Source organism: Bos indicus, chromosome 28 (genome assembly GCF_029378745.1).
Source record: "Bos indicus isolate NIAB-ARS_2022 breed Sahiwal x Tharparkar chromosome 28, NIAB-ARS_B.indTharparkar_mat_pri_1.0, whole genome shotgun sequence".
Classification (NCBI taxonomy): Eukaryota; Metazoa; Chordata; class Mammalia; order Artiodactyla; family Bovidae; genus Bos; species Bos indicus.
The window spans coordinates 8,458,931-8,482,632 of NC_091787.1; the positions used below are offsets into that span (position 1 = coordinate 8,458,931).

Consider the following 23,702-nt stretch of genomic DNA (forward strand, 5'->3'; position numbering starts at 1 on the left):
CTATGCTTGCCTGGAGAATCCCAGGGACGGGGGAGCCTGGTGGGCTGCCGTCTATGGGGTCGCACAGAGTCGGACACAACTGAAGCGACTTAGCAGCACAAAGAACTATATTTAATACCTTTTAATAACCACAATGGAAAATAGTATGACATATATACACATAATTGAATCAGTTTGCTATACACCTGAAAATAACACAATATTGTAAATCAACCCTACTTCAATTGAAAAATAAAAGAAGTAATGCTGAAAAAATGGAAAGAATGGAAATGCCCAAGAATAGGGGACCAGTTAAACAATTGCACATCAGATGATAAAGATAGTAAAGATGTACATTTTAGGAGAGTATTTACTGACCTGGATATATAATCACAGTATACTGGTCAATGATAAATCAAATTGCAAAAAGTAATAAATTGAACTAAAATTTACATTTTCAGGCAAGATAAATCAAACACAAAGTTCTCTCTCTCTGGGCCTCCTCCCTCCTCCTAACGTGCAGGGTGCTTTTGCATTACACATGAACCAGAGCACCTCAAACATGGGAATGCTTGCTCAGCTGTAAAGAGCATTCCCCCGCTTTCTTCTGATGCTAGGAATACAACTTCTTAAAAGAACAGTGTTCTTTTCCAGTGCTGTAGGCCATCATGGTGGCTTGCTGCTCCCTTGCTAGCTGTTTACCTGGACTCTCTAACCTTGGTTAACTCTATGTAAAATATCAATATGTCATCTTGATGTACGATCCTTTGTCTTGAAAACGCATGTGACTGTACCTTCTATCTTTAATGGGCAGAACAGTGCTCAGAGCTTCTGAGAGTCTGTCTCCTAGGTTATCAGCCTCAGTGGGCTCAAATAAAGTTTCCTTTTCTCTTAACTTGATTGTTAATTGAACTTTTGTCAACAAAATATACATTATAACCACAATTTTATAAGAAAACTAGGTATAGTTTATAAGTAAACAGCTAGATGGAAAAACATGAAAATATAGTGGCTATAGTTTAAATTTTCTTTATACTTTTCTATATTTTCCAAAATTTTCTAAAATAAGTGTTATTTGCATGAACAGAAAAATTGCATTATTTTCAAAATGAGATTTAATGCCCCTAGATACAGACATTCTCATTTTAATTTCTCCCTTTCTCCTTGAGGAGCCTTAAATATGCTTCAGGGAGTGTCTAATTCTCTAGCACTCATTTATGGTTTGCAGAAAAGTTCTAAATAGAATAAGCACAGCACATGTAACCTCTATCTTGAACACCCATAAATTCAGTTTTTGGGTCTTTGTATTTCCTAACTAAAATGTTTTTTGATCATGTACCTGCGTTTCCTTTAAGCATCAAACAAGAAAATCTCCAAGACCAAAAGTAAATGGGAATAAGTCTTTCTCTAAAGGTATTGCCCTTTTCCAAACTGTTTTCACCAGATTTTTCATACCTCTGATGGAGAAGGATTGTGAACACTTGTCGTTATTTCTTGCGATAGAATCCCTCTTCTTTTGTGTCAATACTTTCAGCACTAATTTCATCACTGCTGCCATGCCTCTGGGTACCTTTGTGCCCACTCATCACCTGCCACTCTTCTTGACCTGCCCTACTTTTTTCAGTAGTCCATAGAAGGGCGGCTGATGGGGACTACCCTGGTGGTCAGGCAGTTAAGAATCTGCCTGTCAATGCAGGGGACACAGGTTCGATCCCTGGTCTGGAACGATCCCACGAGCTGTGGGGCAACTCAGCCCATGCACCACAATAGAGAAGTCACTGCAGTGAGAAGCCCACGCACTGCAATGAAGAGTGGCTCCCGCTCACTGCAACTAGAGAAAGTCTGCACAACGAAGACCCAGCACGGTCAGCAATAAATAAATAAAATTAGAAAAAGAAAGGAAGCCGATGTGGAACAGGGTGATATGTCAACAATCAGCAAATCAAGCTTAGGTTGACAAAATTAATTTCAGCCTAAAGGCAACCCTTTGGGGGGATGTGAGCACAAACGTAGCTGTTTATCTACTGAAGGTGCATGAGGGAGCTGCGCCTAGTGCTGCTTGGCAAATGTCAGATTCCTGATCCCTGGCTGAGAGATACTAGTTCACTGAGGGTGTCCATCCTTCCCCAGGGTCTGCCAGGATAGTCCGTGGGGTTGGCCCAGCGGCAGGAGAATCAGGGCACCCTGAGCAGTGCCCAGTGGAGCAGGAGCTCCCAGCAGCCTTCCTGGGGCCTGGCCTGCTCAGGGCCTCTGCCCCTCCTCCAGGGGATGATGACTTCTCTGGAGCTGAAGTCTTCTCTCGGGCTGGACAGGTTGGCTCTAGAGACCATTTTCTTCACATAAGCCTCTTCTACTTTGCTTAGCTCATATCTGCCTTCAGTTCTCAACAAATTTTCCCTATTTGATGATCCATGCCGTGTATATGCTTTCCCGGTAGAATTTTATATTGCTTGAGCCTCCAATGGGTGAGAGCAAGTATCAGGTTATGGGTGTTCTTTTCCAAGGGACCAAAACATCTTCCAAGTTATCTTTATGTGCTCTTCATTTTTGTTAGGATCCTGAGTATTATTTTCTAAGCTTTCTGTTCTTGGGGAAGCCATACATGTTGAATCTTCCCTGTACTTACAATGAATGAAGTACATATGGATTTTTTTTAAAAAATTATTATTTTAAAAACTTTATTGGCGTATAGGTGGCTCAGACAGTAAAGAATCTGCCTGCAATGCGGGAGACCTGGGTACAATCCCTGGGTCAGGAAGATCCTCTGGAGGAGGGCATGGCAACCCACTCCAGTATTCTTGCCTGGAGAATCCCCATGGACAGAGGAGCCTGGCGGGCTACAGTCCACGGGGTTGCAGAGAGTCGGACACGACTGAGCGACTGAGCACAGCACGTAGTTGATTTACAATGTGTAGTGTCAGGCGTACAGCAAAGTGAATCAGTTGTATACACACATATATCCTCTCTTTTTTAGATTCTTTTCCCATATAGGTCATTACAGAGTCCTGAAAAGAGTTCCCTGTACTACACAGTAGGTCCTTGTTAGTTATCTTTTTCTTTTTTAAAAATATTTTTGAGTGGTTACTATCTGCTAGGTACTTTCTTTGTTTTTGTTTTATTTGTTTTGGCTGTGTCTCAGGGCATGTGGGATCTTAGCTCCCCAACCAGGGACCAAACCCATGCGCACTGCATTGGAAGCACAGAGTGTTAACCACCGGGCCGCGCCGGGGAGGTCCCTGCTGCTGCTAAGTCGCTTCAGTCGTGTCCGACTCTGTGCGACCCCATAGACGGCAGCCCACCAGGCTCCCCCGTCCCTGGGATTCTCCAGGCAAGAACACTGGAGTGGGTTGCCATTTCCTTCTCCAATGCATGAAAGTGAAAAGTGAAAGTGAAGTCACTCAGCCGTGTCTGACTCTTAGCCACCCCATGGACTGTAGCCTACCAGGCTCCTCCGTCCATGGGATTTTCCAGGCAAGAGTGCTGGAGTGGGTGCCATTGTAGTTACCTATTTTATATGCAGTAGTGTGTATACATCAAAGCAGCTGATACGGTTCTCAAAGTGGAACACCCAGCTTTGTTGGGAAATGGACTGGTGAGCTTGGAGGTGGGATGGAGAAGAGTCACCCGAATGCTGGGGGAGATGGAGGAGTCTGGGGAAGCAGTCAATAACATTAAAGGAATGCAGGTAGTGTAAGTTGCTTTTGGCAAGAGCTATCCTCAGGGGGCCCCTTTGTCTTATCACTAATCTTAAATGAGGCGCCCCCATGCTCCACTCATCCCCGGCCCTGGCACACCTTTCAAATCTTTTCATCACACAATATCTTGCCTAACTTGTGGGTTCTCTCCATAGGTCAAAGGAATGTAATAGAAATGAAACATAAGTAGTGCACAGGTGACCAGATCTCTTCCCTAGCTTCCCCTTCAGGAATCTCCAGAACAAAGTGTGAACAAGACAGTATTTCAGGGAGAATCACAAGGGATCAAGAGGCCTGCACACAAGCCTGCACGCCGTGGGGGGCAGCTCTGATCCCCCATCTCAAGGCTCCACCAAGATTACTTCCCGTGTTTCCCCTTAAAAACTTCCATAGGCTAGCAAAATCCTCAGAGGTGGTTTCTAGGTGACACCAAGTCCACCATCTCCCCAGATTGCCAGCATTCTGATAAAAGCAATTTTTTCCTACCAACATTTGTCTCTCTCTCCAGTATTGATTTTTGAGTGGTGATCAGCTGGATCTGATTTGGTAAGGGTAGGGAGGTTTAAGAAGGATGTTGAGGGTGAATGTGGGGAGGGTCTCTGTAACATGTGGGGTTTGTGGGCTGGCTGGGGGCTACATGGTGAAGTCTTTGTTCTATGTCCTACAAAATCTGCAATAAAGTCTCCTTCAGTCTATTGCACCAGTGCTTTGGTGCAGATGACATCTGCGGAGACAGACAGGACCTGAAGATCACAGTGGATGTTTCTACATTATACCTCCACGAACTGCCCAAACCTCTCTTGAGTTCACACTGATACTTTTTCCTACCTTTGCAACCCAAATAGCTGCATAATGCAGTATTTTCCCCCTCTCTCTTTACTTCCCTGAGCTGCAAATATCATCCTTTCCTTCCTTTCCCCATGAGATACTCTTCCAAGCAGAGAAAACTATGAAGCCTGGAGGCGGGTTCTGCAGTTGGCAACACACTGTGTGAGCCATGGGGCTCGTCCCTGGCTTCCCACCCAATGTGTGTCCTTCCTGGGCTGTCCTCTGGGTGCCTCTACCCAGAGCTGGCTCTGTGGGACTCCTCTTTGCGATTATTTTTCCCACAGGGCCTCCAGCTGTTTCCACTTGTTCATGCCTCTCTCTGGGCTCCGTGGCTGGCATGGCACACAGGGGAACGCCTGGAGTTCCCCTCACTGTGTGAGGTCAGAGAGCTCTAGGAACTGCTCCTCTCCTCCTCCCACACAGCTTCCCTCTGTCATTTACCCCCAGGATCCTTTTTTCCTTCTTCATTTCCTGTGATGAACCTTCACCCACCCTAGAGAGGCCACTGCTTTTTCCTGGTGACACTCTTCCAATTTCCTCCCTCCCCAAGGCACCTATTGGCTTCCCTGCTGGCTTAGTGGTAAAGAATCTGCCTGCCTAATGCAGGAGATGTGGGTTCAATCCCTGGATGGGGAAGATCCCCAGAGAACAAAATGGCAACTCACTCCAGCATTCTTGCCTAGAAAATCTCATGGACGGAGGAGCCTGGCGGGCTACAGTCCATGCAGTTGCAAAAAGTTGGACATGACTTAGCAACTGAACAACAAGGCACTTATCATGTTCAATTTGGGGGATTCAATTGGATGGATTCTCTTTCCACATCCTGTTTGTTGTCTGGCTAACTGATATCAATATACATCTTTTTTCCTCCCAAGTTGCATCAAGTAGATTTTTCCCCAAAGCCCTCCTGTGCCCTGAAGCAAGGGGTGTCTGCTGCTGCTGCTGCTAAGTCGCTTCAGTTGTGTCCGACTCTGTGCGACTCCAGAGACAGCAGTCCACCAGGCTCCCCCATCCCTGGGATTCTCCAGGCAAGAACACTGGAGTGGGTTGCCTTTTCCTTCTCCAATGCATGAAAGTGAAAAGTGAAAGTGAAGTCGCTCAGTCATGTTGGACTCTAGCGATCCCATGGACTGCAGCCCACCAGGCTCCTCCGTCCATGGGATTTTCCAGGCAAGAGTACTGGAGTGGGGTGCCACTGCCTTCTCCAAGGGGTGTCTAGTGCTTAAAAATCCAGTGTGAGCTTAACACTCGTTAGAATGGCTATTATTTTTAAGAAGGAAAATAAGTGTTGGCGAGGATGTGGAGCGACTGGATCCCCTGTGCATTGCTGGGGATGAAAGTGAAAAGGGTTAGTCACTGAGTCGTGTTCGACTCTTCGTGACCCTATGGACTACAGCTCACCAGGCCAGTCTGTCCATGAAATTCTCCAGGCAAGAAAACTGGAGCGGGTATCCATTCCTTTCTCCAGGGGAGTCTTCCTGACCCAGGAGTGAGGTTGAGGTGGATATAAAAAGGTACAGCTATCATGGAAACCAACATCGTGGTTCCTCAAAAAGTTGAACATAGAATTACTATATGACCCAGCAGTGCCGCTTCTGGCTGCATACAGGGAAGAACTGAAAGCACCGCCCCAAGTGCACTCCATGTTCGTAGCAGCATTACTGACAAAAGGTGGAAACAACTCAAATGTCCATCAACACCCGAATAAGTAAATAAAATATGGTAGATACATGTAACGAAATACTATTCAGCCTTACAAAGGAATGAAATTCAGACACAGGCTACACCGGACAAAACTTGAAGGCAGATGCCAAGTGAAATAAGCCGTACACAAAATACAAATACTGCATGATTCCACTTTTAGGAACGAAGTACCCTGAACAGCCAAATTCATAGAGATGTAAAGTAGAAGAGAGGTTTCCAGGGGCTGTGCAGCAGGGGACGCGGAGTGAGAGTTTAACGGGTGGAGTTTCTGTTTGAAATAACGAAAAGGTTCTAGAAATGGATGACCGCATGATGTTGGGGATGTACATAATGCTATTAAATTACACACTTAAAAACGGTAAAAATGGCAAATTATATGTTATGTGTATCTAATCACGATTTTAAAAACTTAACGTTTGAGGTTGTGTGAGCACAAACAAAAAAATCACATGTGACTGTGAAGCTCTGGCTGGGATGTGGTTCCTGGGGCCACCTCTGTCCTCAGGCAGCCCCAGATCATCTCTTCAGGGATCAAACTCTGCCAGCTCAGAATCAGACCTGTCATGGGCCCTATAATCACCATAGAGGCTGTAGGGGCCCCGGGAGGCCTCTCACGAGATCAAGGAGCTGCAGTTCCACAACCCAGAACTGCAAGAACGGGCCGCCCAGCCTGTGACACCACCTGAACAGCACCCTGGACTCTGAGTTGCCCTGTGACCTCCGCTCCTTCTCTGGGAGACTGACATATCCGGCAGTGACTCCTGAAGAGCCCTTCCCCATGGGGACATGTACTCCACCATGACTCCTGGGGTGCTGATGGTCATGAGAGAGGATCTGTTACCATGGAGAGCATCTTCCTTGACAATCCAGAACTCCCCACCAAGGCAACGGCTTCTGCTGCCCCCTGGCCTCTGGCAACGTTATCGATTGTGATTAGGTCATCCCACGGCCCCAGCTGTTTTCATGACCTGTTCCTGTGCACACAGCTGCCTTCCCAGCACAACAACCGGCTTCTCTGTCAAGTCCAAGTGCTTGCAATGAGCCACGGTCAGCTCATACTAGCCTTCCCTCCGCCCCCATGTCACTTCGCAACCAACCCCCAGCTCATGGCTCCAGGAAGTCTTCTCTGAGCAACGTGATGGGAACATTCCATTCGTTTTTCTAGCCCAGGACCGTGCCAAGGGCAGAGCGGGTGCTCAGGGATCTCTGTCCAACGAGTGCATCCCCTCGCATCCTTGTCCTCTCAGCAAAAGTCTGTCCTGTCTCTGAACTACTAGTGTCTGCAATGCTCATCCTTAGACCCATTTCTACACCACTGGGCTCCTCCTCTTTTAGAACTGTTTCTTTTCTTGCTCCCTCCTCTAGGCTAGGGATTAAAGATGTTTTATTTGTAACTGGTATCAGTATGTGCAGATACAGCCAGTCCGCTTAGACTGATGTGTATCATCCTGCATTCCCTTCTTGCTTTGTATACATCGTGTCACTTACTGGGCATGTTGCTGCCTCCTTGGATAGCTGGTACCCGAAGCTCCCTGGGGAAGGGAATGAATGGAAGCCGACTGATGGAGCTGGTGTTATCTGGTCATAGCTCTGGGTGGGAGCCTCGGGGAGGGACTGCTTGCTCCACCAACAGAGGGCAGTAGGAGTCACCCGCTGCCCCACAGATTCTGTCCTGTTTGGTTGAGAGCCCTGGTTTTATGTCCCCACAGGGCACAGACACACTGGACTGGTGTTTTCTGCTGTCAGATGCCCTATGCACTTCCAGCTCCATTCGAGTCAATGAACCTAACTAAGCGGCATCTCAGGGCCTCTCGCTCCGCCTGGCCTCCTGCTCCCTTTGAAGTGGCACCTGGGGAAGAGCTGGCGTTGTTCCCCCAGCATGAAGACATCTCGGCTCCTCAGTGAAGTGAACAGGGTAGGAGGACGCTGGTACCCTCCTTCCCTTTCCCCCGAGGAGGAGCTGACAGATGCATACATGATTTGACACGGCACTTCCCCCAGAACCCCTGTCAAAATACCTGATGTTGTCTCATCTCCGAGTCACTGGACCAGGCAGGAAAACTACGATGGACTGCATGGTTCAACTCCCTCTCTCGCTTACGGGCATGACAACTGAGAGCTGAGATGAACACGGGTCTATTTTAGGCGACTCCTTATGGAATTCACACACACTGTATATTTTGCATCCCTTGGCTCCTCGGGCATGCTTGGAACCCTGGAGCAAACGCTTGTCTGTAAATGTTACAGCTGCCAGCGTTGGCTGGATGCTCTACGGGATGACGTGTTCACTCTCACGCGGCTGCTTTGGACCCGGGGGTACTGTTGTGAGTGGAGTGCTGGTCAGAGGGCAGGCATGCCTGTGACGCTTACCTTCACCCTGTCCATGCAGGCTTCCATCTTCAGCTGCTCCACAGCCTTCCGGGCTTGGGAGATGCTGGCGGTGCTGTTATTGGACATGCCTTCTTTCATTCTGCTGCCCCTGGAACAACCAAAGCTAAGGAGTTTGGAAGAGTTGGTTGTCTGAAAGCAGAGTCCCCCTGAGCTTTCTCCCCCTCCCATCCTCTGCAGCTTCTCTGTCCAGGTTGGGGAGTCACGGGAGCAGACCCTCCTGGGATCAGAGGATCACCTGAGTGATGGGAGCAAGACATGGGCTTCTTGGGCCACCTGCCATCCACTCCCTGTTGCTGGGGCTGAGAAAGCCTGACAACAGAAGCCCATGTCTTTCTCCTATCCTTACACCCCACTGCCATAAGGAATACCTTGACATTTGTTCAGTGATTTGTTAGTAATAAGTCATCTTCATACACATTTTTTTTTTCTTTTTTGCTGCATGGCACGTGGGATCTTAGTTCCCTGACCAGGGATTGAACCCGTGCCCCCTGCAGCGGAAGCGCAGAGTCTTAACCACCAGACCACCAGGGAACTCCACCACTGTCATACACATTCGTTCACTCTTTCCTCAAGCATCTCTAAAAGTTGGCAAAACAGTCTGAGTTTTGTTTTGCACATCAAGAAAGAGCAAAACTCAGAGAAATAAAGCCAAGAGCTTCTTCCCACAGCCAAGACCTGTTGGTCTAGGACTCAAACGCAAAGCGCTGCCGCTTAGCTCAGGGCTCTTTCCTCTCACAGAGCGCCCCCTAGCGTTTACAGTGCAAAGCACACGTTTCCCCTGCAAGAGCTTGCTTTATCATTCATTTTAATTTGCTATTATTCCAAAAAGTTTATATTGTTTTTAAATAACACACACACAAACACCCCTCTATCCCCTATTCCAAGCACGGAAGACCCCTGTGATGCTAACTGTTCTGTAGGAAAGCACACGCCATAGATTACTGTTACCCCGTTTAATGAGAAACTCCCTGGAGACCTACGTGGTCAGGCCTGAGAGCTGGGGGTGTGTCTCATAGGCGACAGTGGTTTTGTGTAGCGCACAGGGAGGTGTGAGGGGGCTGGGCCGGTCCCGGGGTGTGCAGACCACACTCTGGGTTTCCTCATTCAAGCAATGACTCTCTGGCCCAGATGAGGCCTGACGTCAACTTCATTTATTCCCAGTGTTTGAAAAATAAAACTTGCCTGTTGTGATACTTGGCAGCCACTGAAGTCAGAGTTAACAGGGTTGTGTTCCTCTCTTGGTTGCAAACTTTTATTCAACAAGAAGAGAAGGAGAAGCAGAACGGGTTTTGAAACTTGGGGGAGCAGCTGCCGACGCCCTACTCTACAGAGATGTGTGCGCATCTCTGCATGTGTGTTTGGGGCTGTGTCCCTGCCTGTGCCCAAGGCCTGACGGGCACACTCTGCCGGCTTGTGCGTGCGGCGGTCCCCCTGTGAATGTGTCCGTTTATGCATCCTTGTGTCCACACAAAAGGAGGGAGAAGATGCAGGCCAGTTCCATGCCTCCCCAGCCCAACTGACAGGGGAAAAACGACCCTGAAATCATTGCCTTCAGGCCCTGATCCTCCTGCCCCATTTCTGAATCAATCCTTCTCTTTCCTCATCACCAGCTTGGGGCTTTCGCAAGTTAGGGGACTTGGGGGTGGCAGGACCCAGGGGGCTGGTTAGAGGAAGCTGAGCTCAGGATCCGCAGGCGGGAAGAAAGGGAGAAGCGGGGGAGGCAGAGAGGGAGGAGGGGCCTCTGTACTGTGTGCGCGTCTGGGTATAAGGGTACGTGTGAATGTGTGCAGGTGAGGGTGTGTGTGAGTGTGTGCAGGTGAGTGGGGTGTGGGTATAAAGATGTATGGGTGGGGGGGTGTGAGTGTGCACACAGGTGTACAAGTGTGACGATGTGTGTGGGTGTGTGTGGTCAGGCATCTTTCTCCTCGGGCACATGGATACACTCACACAGACAGCTTGCCTGGGGAGGTTCTGACGGCCAACTTTGTGGTGCGTAATTTGGTAAACTCAGAGTCGGGGGCAGGGCAGCGCACGATGCTGCAATCCCCACTACTGCTGATCTGACCTGACTCAGGACAGTCTTTACAGTTTCTGGATGAGTGGATGTCTTCGTGCCTTTTCAGCCATCCTCCCTAACATGCCTTATCTCTCCACAGACCCTTGTGAAGTGTTGGCTGGCAGAGCTCTGCAGTCCGTCTCTCCGGGAAATCTCTGAAAGACAGCTATTGCCTTTGGCCTGAAGGGACTGAGCAGCTTATACTGTGGGGGGAGGGGGCGGCATTGGTGATGTTGGTTGACAGCCCCCCCCCCCATCCCCTTTGTCATAGCAAGTAGCTGGCCATGGATGCTAGCCTGAGTAACATCTCTGTTCCTAGGTGGGGAAGGACACAGCTTGATTTCCAAGCCAAGGCCAGCAACCCATGGAGATGGCTTGTATCTCCTGCTGCTCCCCCATCACCCACTCACACGAGGGATAATGTGAAATGAAGGGTGAAACAGCCTCCATAAGGGCCTTACATCTGGGCTGAGAATGCAGTGATGGCGTGAGGCCCTGGCCACACATCAAGGATCCCGACAGCCAGTCTCACCCCAGGCCCACACATGCACTGCTAGCAGCGACCCCCGCCCTCCAGGGAGAACCTGTTCTCAGACAGGGCCCCTCACGTCCTCACCTGCTGAGAGATGGCAGAGTGTCAGGCCTGTGCCGGGGACCAGCTGGTGGCAGGAGCAGCTGACAGTCGACAGACGAGAGGCTGCGTCAGGACCCTGCTGTGAGCTCGCCTGGAAGCACAACCAGAGATGGGTCACCAATGCGGCAGGAGCCAGCTGATCCCCAGACAGCCCGTCCCTCGAAGTCCTGTCCTCGCGGCCAGCAGCTGTCTCTCCTGGAGCAGGCCACAGGGGAGATGGTGAGCTAAAGGTGGGAAGAGAAGCCCCCAAGCTGACAAAGAGCACAAGGAAACATCCAGAGGCCACAGACCACCTCTGCCAAACAGAAACAGTTTATATTTTCTTAAATTCTGAAACAATATGCCCATTGTAGAAAAATGTGAAGATGAAGAAAATTGGCTTCCCTGGTAGCTCAGATGGTAAAGCATCTGCCTACAATGCGGGAGACCTGGGTTCAATCCCTGGGTTGGGAAGATCCCCTGGAGGAGGAAATGGCAACCCACTCCAGTACTGTTGCCTGGAAAATTCCATGGACGGAGGTGCCTGGTAAGCTATAGTCAATGGGATCGCAAAGAGTTGTACACGACTGAGCAACTTCACTTTACTTCCCTCCTCTGGGGCTTCCCATGGTGGCTCAAATGGCAAAAAGCCTTCCTGCAGGAGACTCAGGTCTGATCCCTGGGTCAGGAAGATCCTCTGGAGAAGGGAATGGCTGCCCACTCCAGTATTCTTGCCTAGAGAATCCCCACGGACAGAGGAACCTGGCGGGCTACAGTTCATGGGGTCACAAAGAGTCAGACACGACTGAGTGACTAACACACACTCCCTCTTCCAGAAAGGACGACTCTGGGACAATGGAACTCCCTCCCCCTGAACTCCTAGCACCCTGCCCTGCAGCATCCATCTCCTGGGATCCCAGTGTTGTTGTTGCTCAGTCCTATCTGGCTCTTTGTGACCACATGGGCTGCAGCATGTCAGGCTTCCCTGTCCTTCACTATCTCCTGGAGTTTGCTCAAACTCATGTCCATTGAGTTGGTGATATCATCCAACCATCTCATTCTCTGTCGCCCCCTTCTCCTCCTGCCCTCAATCTTTCTCAGCATCAGGGTCTTTTCTAGTGAGTTGGCTCTTCACATCATCAGGTGGCCAAAGTATTGGAGCTTTGGCATCAGTTCTTCCAATGAATATTCAGGGTTGATCTCCTTTCAGTATAGTTCAGTCGCTCAGTCATGTCCGACTCTTTGGGACCCCATGGACTGCAGCACGCCAGGCTTCCCTGTCCATCACCAACTTCTGGAGCTTGCTCAGACTCATGTTGATCAAGTTGGTGATGCCATTCAAACATCTTATCCTCTGTCATCCCCTTCTCCTTCTGCATTCAATCTTTCCCAGCATCAATGTCTTTCCAATGAGTCAGTTCTCATCAGGTGGCCAAAGTATTAGAGCTTCAGCTTCAGCATCAGTCCTTCCAATGACTATTCAGGATTTATTTCCTATAGGATTGACTGGTTTGATCTCCTTTCTGTCCAAGGGACTCTCAAGAGTCTTCTCCAACACCACAGCTCAAAAGCATCAATTCTTCAGTGCTCAGCTTTATGATCCAACTCTCACATCCATACTTAACTACTGGAAAACCCATAGCTTTGACTATACAGACATTTGTTGGCAAAGTAATGTCTCTGCTTTTTAATATGCTGTCTAGGTAGCTTTTCTTCCAAGGAGCAAGAGTCTTTTAATTTCATGGCTGCACTCACCATCTGCAGTGATTTTGGAACCCAAGAAAATAGTCTCTCACTGTTTCCACTGTTTCCCCATCTATTTGCCATGAAGTGATGGGACCAGATGCCATGATCTTGGTTTGTTTGAATGTTGAATTTTCAGCCAACTTTTTCACTCTCCTCTTTCACTTTCATCAGAGATCCTAAAGGAAATCCCAGAAACAAAGCAAAAACAAAGCCAGACTAGACTCACAATGCTGTTTATTCCCCAGGCTAGAGGGGCCTCCAAACGTGTTTTGGTTTGAGATGTTTGGCCAGTTGTGCGGCTTCACAGACACCAATGCCTTCTGTTTCAAGGTGATTGTTTCTTCCTGTCACAGTAATTTGTTACATCTAGACGTTTCTCATCCCCCAAAAGCTGTTAGGCTTTTATGGAGTCTTATCCTCATCTCCTTCCCTGTTTTGTTTTCTCATTCTCTGCTGTTAGAAAACCCTTTCGGGGCTGTAATTTGAAAAGATACATGCAACCCAGTGTTCACAGAAGTGCTATTTACAACAGCTAAGACATGGAAACGACATAAATGCCCATCAACAGAGGAATGGATAAAGAAGACGTGGTTCATACATACAATGGAGTATTACTCAGCCATAAAAAAGAATGAAATAATGCCATTTACAGCAACATGAATGAACCCAGAGATTATTGTACTAAGTTAAATAGGTCAGAAAGAGTTTACTGATACCAGTTATATGTGGACACTAACATATAACACATATGAACTTACATTTGTGTAGAATATACAAAACAAATATGCATAAAATATACAAAACGAGCTGACTCACAGACATAGAGGAGAGTCTTGTGGCTGCTGAGGGGATGGGGGAGGGATGGATTGGGAGTTTGGGGTTAATGGATGTAAATTATTATATATAGGATGGATAAACAACAAGGTCCTACTGTATAAAATAGGAAACTATAATCAATATCCCGAGATAAACCATAGTGGAAAAGAATTTTAAAAAGAACATATATATATTTGAACCACTTTGCTGTACAGCACAAATCAACACAACACTGTAAACATTAATAAATTTAAAAAAAGAAAATTCTTTTTGGCCTATTTCCTTGTTTTTTTTCACAGTCCTCTCGAGACCCACTTCCGTCTCTGTCTTCAAGCCACGGGTTTTCCAAGTGGGATCTCCACTGCTAGTTAGTTTCAGTCACTGTGGGGGCCCAGTGGGGTCCCAACTGGAGAAGCCAAGGAGGGTCCAGCAGGGTTTCCACCAGGAATCCCCACTCCCACAATAATCTTCCAAAGGGAGCCAGACAGACGGACAGACATGTCCTAGAGACCCTCCAGATGAGGAGCCAGACAATGGCCATACCTAAGACTTCCATGGCCAGGGATGCTTCCTCGTGGAGCTGGTCCCACCTCAGCAACCCAGACCTCCACTTCCCTCTCTGCTCTGCAGAGAGATCCTGACATCCTAAGCCTTCCAAGCGAGGTGCGAGTCCACTGGCTCTCAGGCTTTGCTGTGCATCTGAGTCACGTGGGGTCCCAGCTGGTCCCCTTAGGGCACACACTCCATCAGCAGGGCAGGGAGGGACCCACAGCAGCAGCCCTGGGAGCTGGGGGGACAGGCGCAGGATCTCAGCCCCACCCAGGCCTGCGTGGAATCCACATTAACCCGAGTCATTCACATGTACCTTGTAGGTGGAGAAGCCCTCTGTTGGACTAGATCTTGAGCCCAAGACGAGACTTTCCCCAAGACACCTGAGATGGTAACGAAGGTGGCGGGTGGTGGGGTCACTGCTCTCCTGACCCTCAATGTGAGCCACAGTCCCTTCCAGCTTTGGGGACTCCTCTTTCAGACGATTAATTCCGGTGGCACTTTAAGAGACCACACATCAGGAAAAAGCTGCATTGATTTCATCCACTTGGCATTTGCAGACAGTGTCTTCCCTCTGCTGCTTGGAGCGTCTTTCAGATGTCAGCCCACCAGCCGCTCTGGTCCCTTGAGGGGCTATAGGATCATCGCTGCTTCTCAAAGGAGGACAGGTGTTCGTATGGCCAGGAACCCAGCTCTTCACTGGCTTCCTTGATCTGGTTGCTGAAACATGCTTTCTTTCTTTAACTGGAGGATAATTGTTCACAATGTTGTGTTATTTCCACTGTACAACACGTGAATCAGCTGTACGTATACATATATCCCCTCCCTCCTGGACCTCCCTCCCACCCGACCATCCCACGCCTCTAGGTCATCACAGAGCACCGAGCTGGGCTCCTCATGCTATACAGAAGCTTCCCACGAGCATCTATTTTACACATGGTAAAAAAACACTGCTTTTTAATAGCACTAAATGTTACCATGATGTTTTCCAAAGATTTCCCCCACTCCTGAGGAAAACATACTCATCCCTAAACAAAATGCTGTGGTCTCACTGTGGGGGCCTGAGAAGATCTACCAGGTGGCCATGGGCTGGGAGGAGCCCCTGGAGCACAGAGGTACATGGACGCCTGGGTTCCCAGAGCCAACACAACCCAGGTCCACGTGGACATGACTCTTGCCTGGGCAAGAGCAAATCCGAGCTTCAGAGCAGTGATGTTAATTATCCATGGCTGCTGTTGTTTCAGATCCTAAATGGAGCTAATTTAGCTCCTGGATGTGAAGCAGGGTAACTGCAGTCACATGCATTTGCTGACAGCAATGCTGGGCCTTGAGGAACAAGAGTCACAGTCTCCATCGGGGGTGTCACACGTGGTTCCAAGCATCAGGTTGATGGATGTCTTCTTACACATGCAGCATATATTTCTAAGTGGATGTAGAACCAGAGGACTTGATGTGGACCGGAGCATATGTGTGGGTTTCTGTGAAAGACTCTGAGGCCAGGGGGCACGAGGCTTGCCTGTCCCCAGAGAGAGCTCAGGGGCCAGAGGAGAATAACTACAGCAGGACTGTAGGGTCATAGGTGTACACAAGCATCCAACAGAATCCACTCTCCCCTTTTCTCATTATAATATAATTGTAGCTGATAAAACAGATGCTCACATACTGAGGTATGGGGAGGTCATTATTGCTTACATACATGCATGACTTGAATTTTAGACTAGCTAAAGTAGACTGTTTGTGGCCAATCAAACCTACATTGTACAGCGGCTTTAAAAAAATTTTTCCCCCAAAAGTTTAAGTATCCTCTTGCATTTTCTGGCCCCTTTATTTTTTTCATTGCATTTTTGTTATTTTTATTTATTTTTAGGCTGTGCCATGTGGCACGCAGGATCTTAGTTCCCTGACCTGGGATGAAACCTGTGCCCCCTGTGTTGGGAGCTTGGAGTCTTAACCAGTGGACTTTCGGGGAAGACCCCAAACATCTGCTTTAAATATTAAAGAAAAGGGCACACTGACCATGTGAAAGATAAAGATTAAATGCCCCTCTTCCTGGGACACTAAGGCTGGGACTCCTTTGATAACAAAGACTCCCTTCCCAGGTGCCAAGGTCATGCCGCCTTGCTGTGTACGTGCTGGTCTGTTTGTTTTTTAAAGTTTGAAGGAATGTATCCACAACTTGTTTCATGTTCTTTGTTCTGACAAGATATAAAAGTGTGCTGAATACCTTGAGAGGCTGTCTTCTGGGCTATATCTTCAGTACGGCTTCAATAGAATTCTTTCCTATTCCTATTATAGATTGTTTATTGATTATTTTCAGTGACATGGCCACGACCTCGACTTTCTCCAGCATCCCCAGCAGGTAGGCGTGGCTTTGTGAGTTTTCTCATCAGTGGAAAATGAGTGGAAAGACAGGCTGCCACTTCCCGCCTGGGCCTTAGAATACTGCGTGCGTGTGTGTGAGTGTGCGTGTGTGCCTCCACACACCTTCCCCACTCCATAATCTGGACCATGGATGTGTCGGCAATCAGCCAGGGCAGGCAAAGACAGGCCCCTGGGCAGCAGTTCCCCAAGCAGGATCCCTGGACCAACAGCCTTAGGATCACCTGGGAGTTTGTCAGAAATGCAAATTCTCAAGCCCTACTCAGACCTGCTGAGTGGGAGTGGAAAATGGTTTAACCAGTCCTTCAGGGGGTTGCAGTGCTCAGGAGAGACTAAGGACTACAGCCCAGAGGCAGGCGTGGGAAACAGATTATAAGGAGCCTGTGTCTCTGACATGCACTTACAGCTCAGCTGCCCCATCCAGCTGGGCTGCTCACCTCTGGCCTTGGAGGTGATGGAGAGAAACAGTTCTATGCATTTTACATCCCTGTCTTTCTGGGGCTCTCTGTTCCAGCAGCTTTGCATCTCCCTAACCAATGATGGTGATTTAGTCACTAAGTTGTGTCCAACTCGTGATCCCATGGAATATAGCCTGCCAGGCTCCTCTGTCCATGGGTTTCTCCAGGCAAGATACTGAAGCGGGTTGCCATTTTCTTCTCCAGGGAATCTTCCCAACTCAGGGATCGATCGCACAGCTCCTGTATTGGCAGGTGGTCTCCTGCGTTGCTGGCAGATTCTTTACCACTGGGGCACCAGGTAAGTGTTTCAGTAGAAGTCTGTAGACTGTGCAAGGGAAACACTGTGGCCTTGAAAAGACTTTTGAGTCTTGAGACAAAAGTACTAACTTAATGCTTAGAACTACACAACATTAAGACGACTCAAAGAAATGGAAAGAGGAGGAGTCAATATTGTTAAAATGGTCACACTTCCCAATCTATAGAGTTAATGTGATCCCTATCACATTATCCATGATATTTTTCACAGAACTAAGGCAAATAATCCTAAGATTTACATGGAACCATAAAAGGCCCAGAATTGCCAACGTGATGCTAAGGAAAAAGAACAAAGTTGAAGGCATAATCCTCCCAGACTTCAGGCAATATTACAAAGCTACAGTAATCCAAACAGCATGGTATTGGCATAAAAACAGACAAATGGACCAATGGAACAGCATACAGAGACCAGAAATGAACCTACACACTTACAGTATATTAATTTTTAAAGAAGGAGGCAAAAATATATGATGGGGAAAAGACAATCCTTCAGCAAGTGGGGTTGGAAAAGTTATCTGCATGTAAATCAGTGAAGCTAGAAAACATCCTCACATTATAAACAAAAATAAACTCAAAATGGCTTAAATACTTAAATGTAAGACATGACACCACAAAATTCCTAGAAGAAAACAGAGATGAAACATTCTTTGACAAAAAATCACACCAATGTTTTCTTAGGTCTGTCTCCCAAGGCAATAGAAATAAAAGCAAAAATAAGGAAATGGGACCCAATCAAACTTACAAGCTTTTGCACAGCAAAAATAAATAAATAAATAAAATAAACAAAGTGAAAAGACAACCTATCGAATGGGAGAAAATACTTGCAAATGATGCGGCCAACAGGGTTTTATCCCCCAAATACACAAATAGCTCACACAATTCAACAACCAAAAAACAACCTAATGGAAAAATGAGCAAAAAACCTAAAGAGACATTTCTCTAAAAAGACATACAGATGGCCAATAAGCTCATGAAAAGAACTCATCATCGCTAACAATTAAAGAAATGCAATTAAAAACCACAACGAAGTATCACTTAACACTGGTCAGATTGGCCATCAGTAAAAAGTCTACAAATAATACGTGTTGGAGCAGGTGTGGAGATAAGGGAATTCTCTCGCACAGTTGGCGGGGATGTAAACCGGGCCAGCCACTAGGGAAAACAACACGGAGGCTCCTCAGAAAACTAAAAATAGAGCTGAAACGTGACCCAGCAGTCCCACTGCTGGGCACACGCCTGGACAAACTCCGATTCAAAAGGATACACGCTCTGCTGTGTTCACAGCAGCACTACTTACAGTAGCCAAGACATGGAACCAACCTAAACGTCCATTAACAGATGCGTGGAAAAGAAGGTGTGTACACAGGTGAAATGAACAGCACTTGGCCATTAAAAAATGAAAGGATGCCATTGGCAACGACATGGATGAGCCTAGAGATCATCATACGAAGCAAAGTAAGTTAGAACGAGAACGACAAATACCGTATGGTATCACTTACATGTGGGATCTAAAATACAATACAAACAAACGTATCTACAAAACAGAATCAGACCCACAGATACAGGTGAGACTTGTGGTTGCCAAGGGGTGGGGAGGGAAGGATTGGGGCTTTGGGATTAGTAGATGCCAATTATAGCATTATATATAGAATGGATAAGCAACAAGGTCCCACTGTCCAGCACAGGGAATGATATTTAATATTCTGCGATAAACCATAATGGAAAAGAATATGAAAAAGAGTATATATGTAAAACTGACTTGCTTTGCTGTATAACAGAAATTAACACAAGCTTGTGAATCAACTATAAGTCAATAAATTTTTTTTTTTTTTTTACTAACTTGAGAAATTCTATTTAGAAAACCCAATACAAGGAGGCATCGATTATAGCAAGGATTCCACCGTGAGAAGCTGTGTTCATGTCTGGATGACATTTCTGGACACAGACCGGTGGGGTCAGCCTGCTGAGTCTCCGGGGTGCTCAGGAAAGAATCAGATCACTGGAGAGAGAGCCCCAGAATAACCCTGGATTAATAGCCAGGCCTGGGGCTGGAGCCAGTTTCCAGTCCCACATGGTGTCTTCACGTAGATCTGCTCTCTGATCCAGTCCCCACAGGTTAAAGGGGCTACAGGTAGAATGTAAGGAAGTCACTTTGTCACCCTGAGATCCTGTCCGATGCTTGACCCACAGGTGACAATGCTTCTGGCACGAAAATTGGGGAGAGGCTCTCCCGACATTCAGAGTCATCATCTAGGATCCCTTCTCCTCAGCTTTTGGATAAATTGGTTCACAATTGTCACCAAGATATCATGCAGAGTGCACCTTGTGGAGTATCTCATCCCTCATCCGCCCCCCACAATAACGCAGGTCACATCTGCTTCAAAACAAAGGATCACTAAATCACCCCAAGATTCACAACTGCTAAAGTGGCAGAGGGTGCAGACTTCTATATGTATATATGGAAGCCCAAGTGGTGTGTTTAGCCTCACATGACAACCTTTGCTCTTTCTCAGTCATTTTGGGATGGAGATGACGTCTGGACCACTGGAGGGCAGTGGCAGAGAAGCAGGTGCTGTTACACGTACTGGATCACTTGAGCTCCACGTCTTCATGGGAACAGGTCCCCTTGGTCCTCTGAGCAGGGGCAGGGCCACTCCGGCTCCTACTAGAGCTACTTTGCAAATTAAATACAGTTGTAGTCAAGCTTGGTGCATTTTACAATCTGGGTCTCAATTACTCAATTTACATCTTGATTGCCTGATATCATCTGCCTGATCTAATAATAATCACACTGAGGCTAACCAGGCACAGGGTAAGAATCGTTCAGCATGGTATGTAGTGGAGTAGATTTGAGACAAAGGGTCCTTAGGAGAAACACGCTGAGTCTGAACGGTGCTGGAGCCTGCTGGTTACCAGTCCCCTGGTGACTGCCCTTCTTATCTGGTCCCGGTCCCATCACTTCATGGCAAATAGATGCGGAAACAGTGGAAACAGTGGCTGACCTGTTATTATTTTTCTGGGCTCCAAAATCACTGCAGATGGTGACTGCAGCCATGAAATTAAAAGACGCTTACTCCTTGGAAGGAAAGTTATGACCAACCTAGACAGCATATTAAAAAGCAGAGACATGACTTTGTCAACAAAGGTCCATCTAGTCAAGGCTACAGTTTTTCCAGTGGTCATGTATAGATGTGAGAGTTGGACTATAAAGAAAGCTGAGCGCTGAAGAATTGATGCTTTTGAACTGTGGTATTAGAGAAGACTCTTGAGAGTCCCTTGGAGAGCAAGGAGATCCAACCAGTCCATCCTAAAGGAGATCAGTCCTAGGTGTTCATTGGAAGGACTGATGTTGAAGCTGAAACTCCAATACTTTGGCCACCTGATGTGAAGAGCTGACTCATTGGAAAAGAGCCTGATGCTGGGAAAGACTGAGGGCAGGAGGAGAAGGGGTCAACAGAGGATGAGATGACTGGATGGCATCACGGACTCAATGGACATGAGTTTGGGTGGACTCCGGGAGTTGGTGATGGACAGGGAGGCCTGGTATGCTGCGGTTCATGGGGTCGCAAAGAGTCAGACATGACTGAGCGACTGAACTGAAGTGAACTAAAGCCAAAAAAAACTAGAGAAGGTTGGCAGACCAGCTGTCATATTTAAGAGCGCTTGATGAACTGGTGAAAATAAACAAAAGATTCATCTTCCCTGTGATCCTCCAGCCCAGACTCCCTAAGTTTTTCTTTGGCCCTTTCAGATGGAGTCCAAAGTCCTACTCGACAGGAACAAGTATTAAAAGGTCGAATATAGAGCGGCTTCCCTGGTGGTTCAGTGGTTAAGAACCCACCTGCCAATACAGGGGACATGGGTTCCAGAACTTCAAGATCGCTCATGCCTTGGAGGAACGGTGCTCGTGCTCTAGACCCCGTGCCTGGCAACTAGAGAAGCCACCACAGTGAGAAGCTAGGGAGTAGCCCCCACTCATGGCAACTAGGGAAAGCCCCCGCACAGCAACGAAGACCCAGTGCTGCCAAAAAGTAAATAAATTATTTATTTAAGAGTCTAATGGTGCTCTACTGCTTTTACACTGTGGGCCTCCCTGGTGGCTCAAACAATAAAGAATCCACCTGCAACATAGGCACCCCAGGTTCGATCCCTGGGTTGGGAAGATCCCCTGGAGTTGGGAATGGCAACCCACTCCAGTATCCTTGCCTGGAGAATCCCATGCACAGGCTCTCAAAGGGTCGGACTCGACTGAATGACTAAGCACAGTTTTACATCAGCCCTCACAGAGCATGAAGTCACCTCTTTTCTGCCTGCTGGGTTACATGTCCAAGCTGCTTAAGCTGGACCATGATGCTGAGATGCTGAAGGAGGCGGGAGGGTTGGTGTCACAGCCGGAAATCTGAAGATGCTGCAACTGCTGGCTGGCTCTGAAGATGGGAGGGGGACCTCAAGGAAGACATGTAGCCTCTAGAGGCTGGAAAAGACAAGAAACTGGGCTTTGGCTTAGGGTCTCCAGGCAGGGCTGGTTTCTTCTGAGGACCCTCTCCGTGGCCCGCAGGTGGCTGCCTTCTCGCTGTGGCCTCAAACGGTCTTTGCTCGGTGTGTGACGGTGTCCTAACTTCTTTTTATAAAGACACCACATGACCCCATTAATTAGCTCTTTAAAAGCCTATCTCCAAACAAAGTCATTCTGAATTTCATGTGGCACACAATTCCGCTCATTACCCTTTACCCTCTGGGTCCCCCCAAACTCATGTCCTTCCTACAAGAAAATAAATTCATCCCATCCCAACAGGCCAAAAGTCTTAATCTATTTCAGCATCGACTTGAAGTCCAAACTCTCATCTAAATGTCATCTAAATCAAGTGTGGGTAAGAACTTGAGTTGTGATTCATCTGGAAGAAAAAAATGCCTCTCCAGCTGTGAACCTGTGAAATCAGACAAGTTATCTGCTTCCAAAATACCACAGTGACAGGCATAAGACAGACATCCCCATTCTAACAGGGAGACGTCAGACAGGAGAACAGGGTCACGGGGCCCAGGTAAGCCTTTAGAAAGAGCCTGGTGTAGGTCAGACTGTGTCGCACCCCACTTTGACATGACATTATTTCAACAGAAAAGCTCCTTTCCAAAATGGAAAGTGGCTGACAGAAGATGATACTTTCGAGTTTTCCATGTAATTCTTGATTGAGAAAAGGATAAATGCTCTCATATGTCTGCTCCTAGCATTATTTAAGAACAAATTTTCTGTAGGCATTCTTAGGGCAAACCATTCATTTTCACATTTCTGGAGAATTCATCTTTTCAAAAAAAAAGATGATTTTGTTAGAAAGCATCAATATTTTACTCTATATTGTGTGTGTGCATATGTCAATTATTTCCAGTATTATTAGTTTCCTATGAGAGTTCAGGAGTAAAACAGATCAAATAAGATTTCTTTGTTGTCTTCGGCTCCATCACCGTTCTGTCTCACCTTTAGCAACCTGCTATTAGTCTTGGTCAAGGGTGCTATTTACAAACTGGCTCTTGAACACCAGAGACAAGGACAGAGAGTAAACTGTGGCTCTTGGGAAAACCCGTAACACACCAGTGGCTCTCTTGAACCTAGGGAAGAACTGGCCTTGAAAGCAGCTCCTCGCAGGGGAGCGGCACATGTATAATGACATGTATCCACAATCACAGAATCTAACAGAACAGTCTCACCGCCAAAAAACTCTTCCGAGAATTTGTCCAAACCCATGGAATGTACGAAACCAAGAATAAACCCAGATGTCAACTGTGGGCGTTGGGTGATGATGTGTGTCAGTGTCTGTTTATAACTGTAGCTGTGCCTGATTTGTTGAGGACGCTGATAGCGGGGAGGCTGTACACACGTGGGAGTGGGGGTCCCTGGGAACTCTGTACCTTGTGTTCAGTTCTGCTGTGAACCTAAAACTGCTCTTAAAAAACAGTCAGTTAAAAAAGAAATCCTCAGCGTTCTGGCAGTCCCTGGCAACCACTTGTCTTTTTATTGTCTCCATGACGTTGTCTTTTCCAGAATGTCAAATAGTTGGAATCATACAGTATATGACCTTTTCAGATTGGCTTGTTTTACTTGGTAATATGCATTTAAGACTCTTCCATGTCTTACAGATGGTCAATGGGCACATGAAAAGCTGCTCAACATTGCTAAT

General features: G+C 47.3%; 1 protein-coding gene across 1 annotated transcript in view; it reads right to left on the reverse strand.

Moving 5' to 3' along the window:
• The window catches only part of GNG4 (G protein subunit gamma 4), a 68,891-nt gene that overhangs the window by 29,114 nt on the left and 16,075 nt on the right, over nt 1-23,702 (reverse strand). Inside the window, exons 2-3 of the mRNA XM_070782344.1 lie at nt 11,270-11,378; nt 8,577-8,685 (exon numbers count right to left, since the gene is read on the reverse strand). Coding sequence (XP_070638445.1) covers nt 8,577-8,675 — 99 coding nt within the window. The 5' untranslated portion in view covers nt 8,676-8,685; nt 11,270-11,378. The remainder of the gene's footprint in view (nt 1-8,576; nt 8,686-11,269; nt 11,379-23,702) is intronic.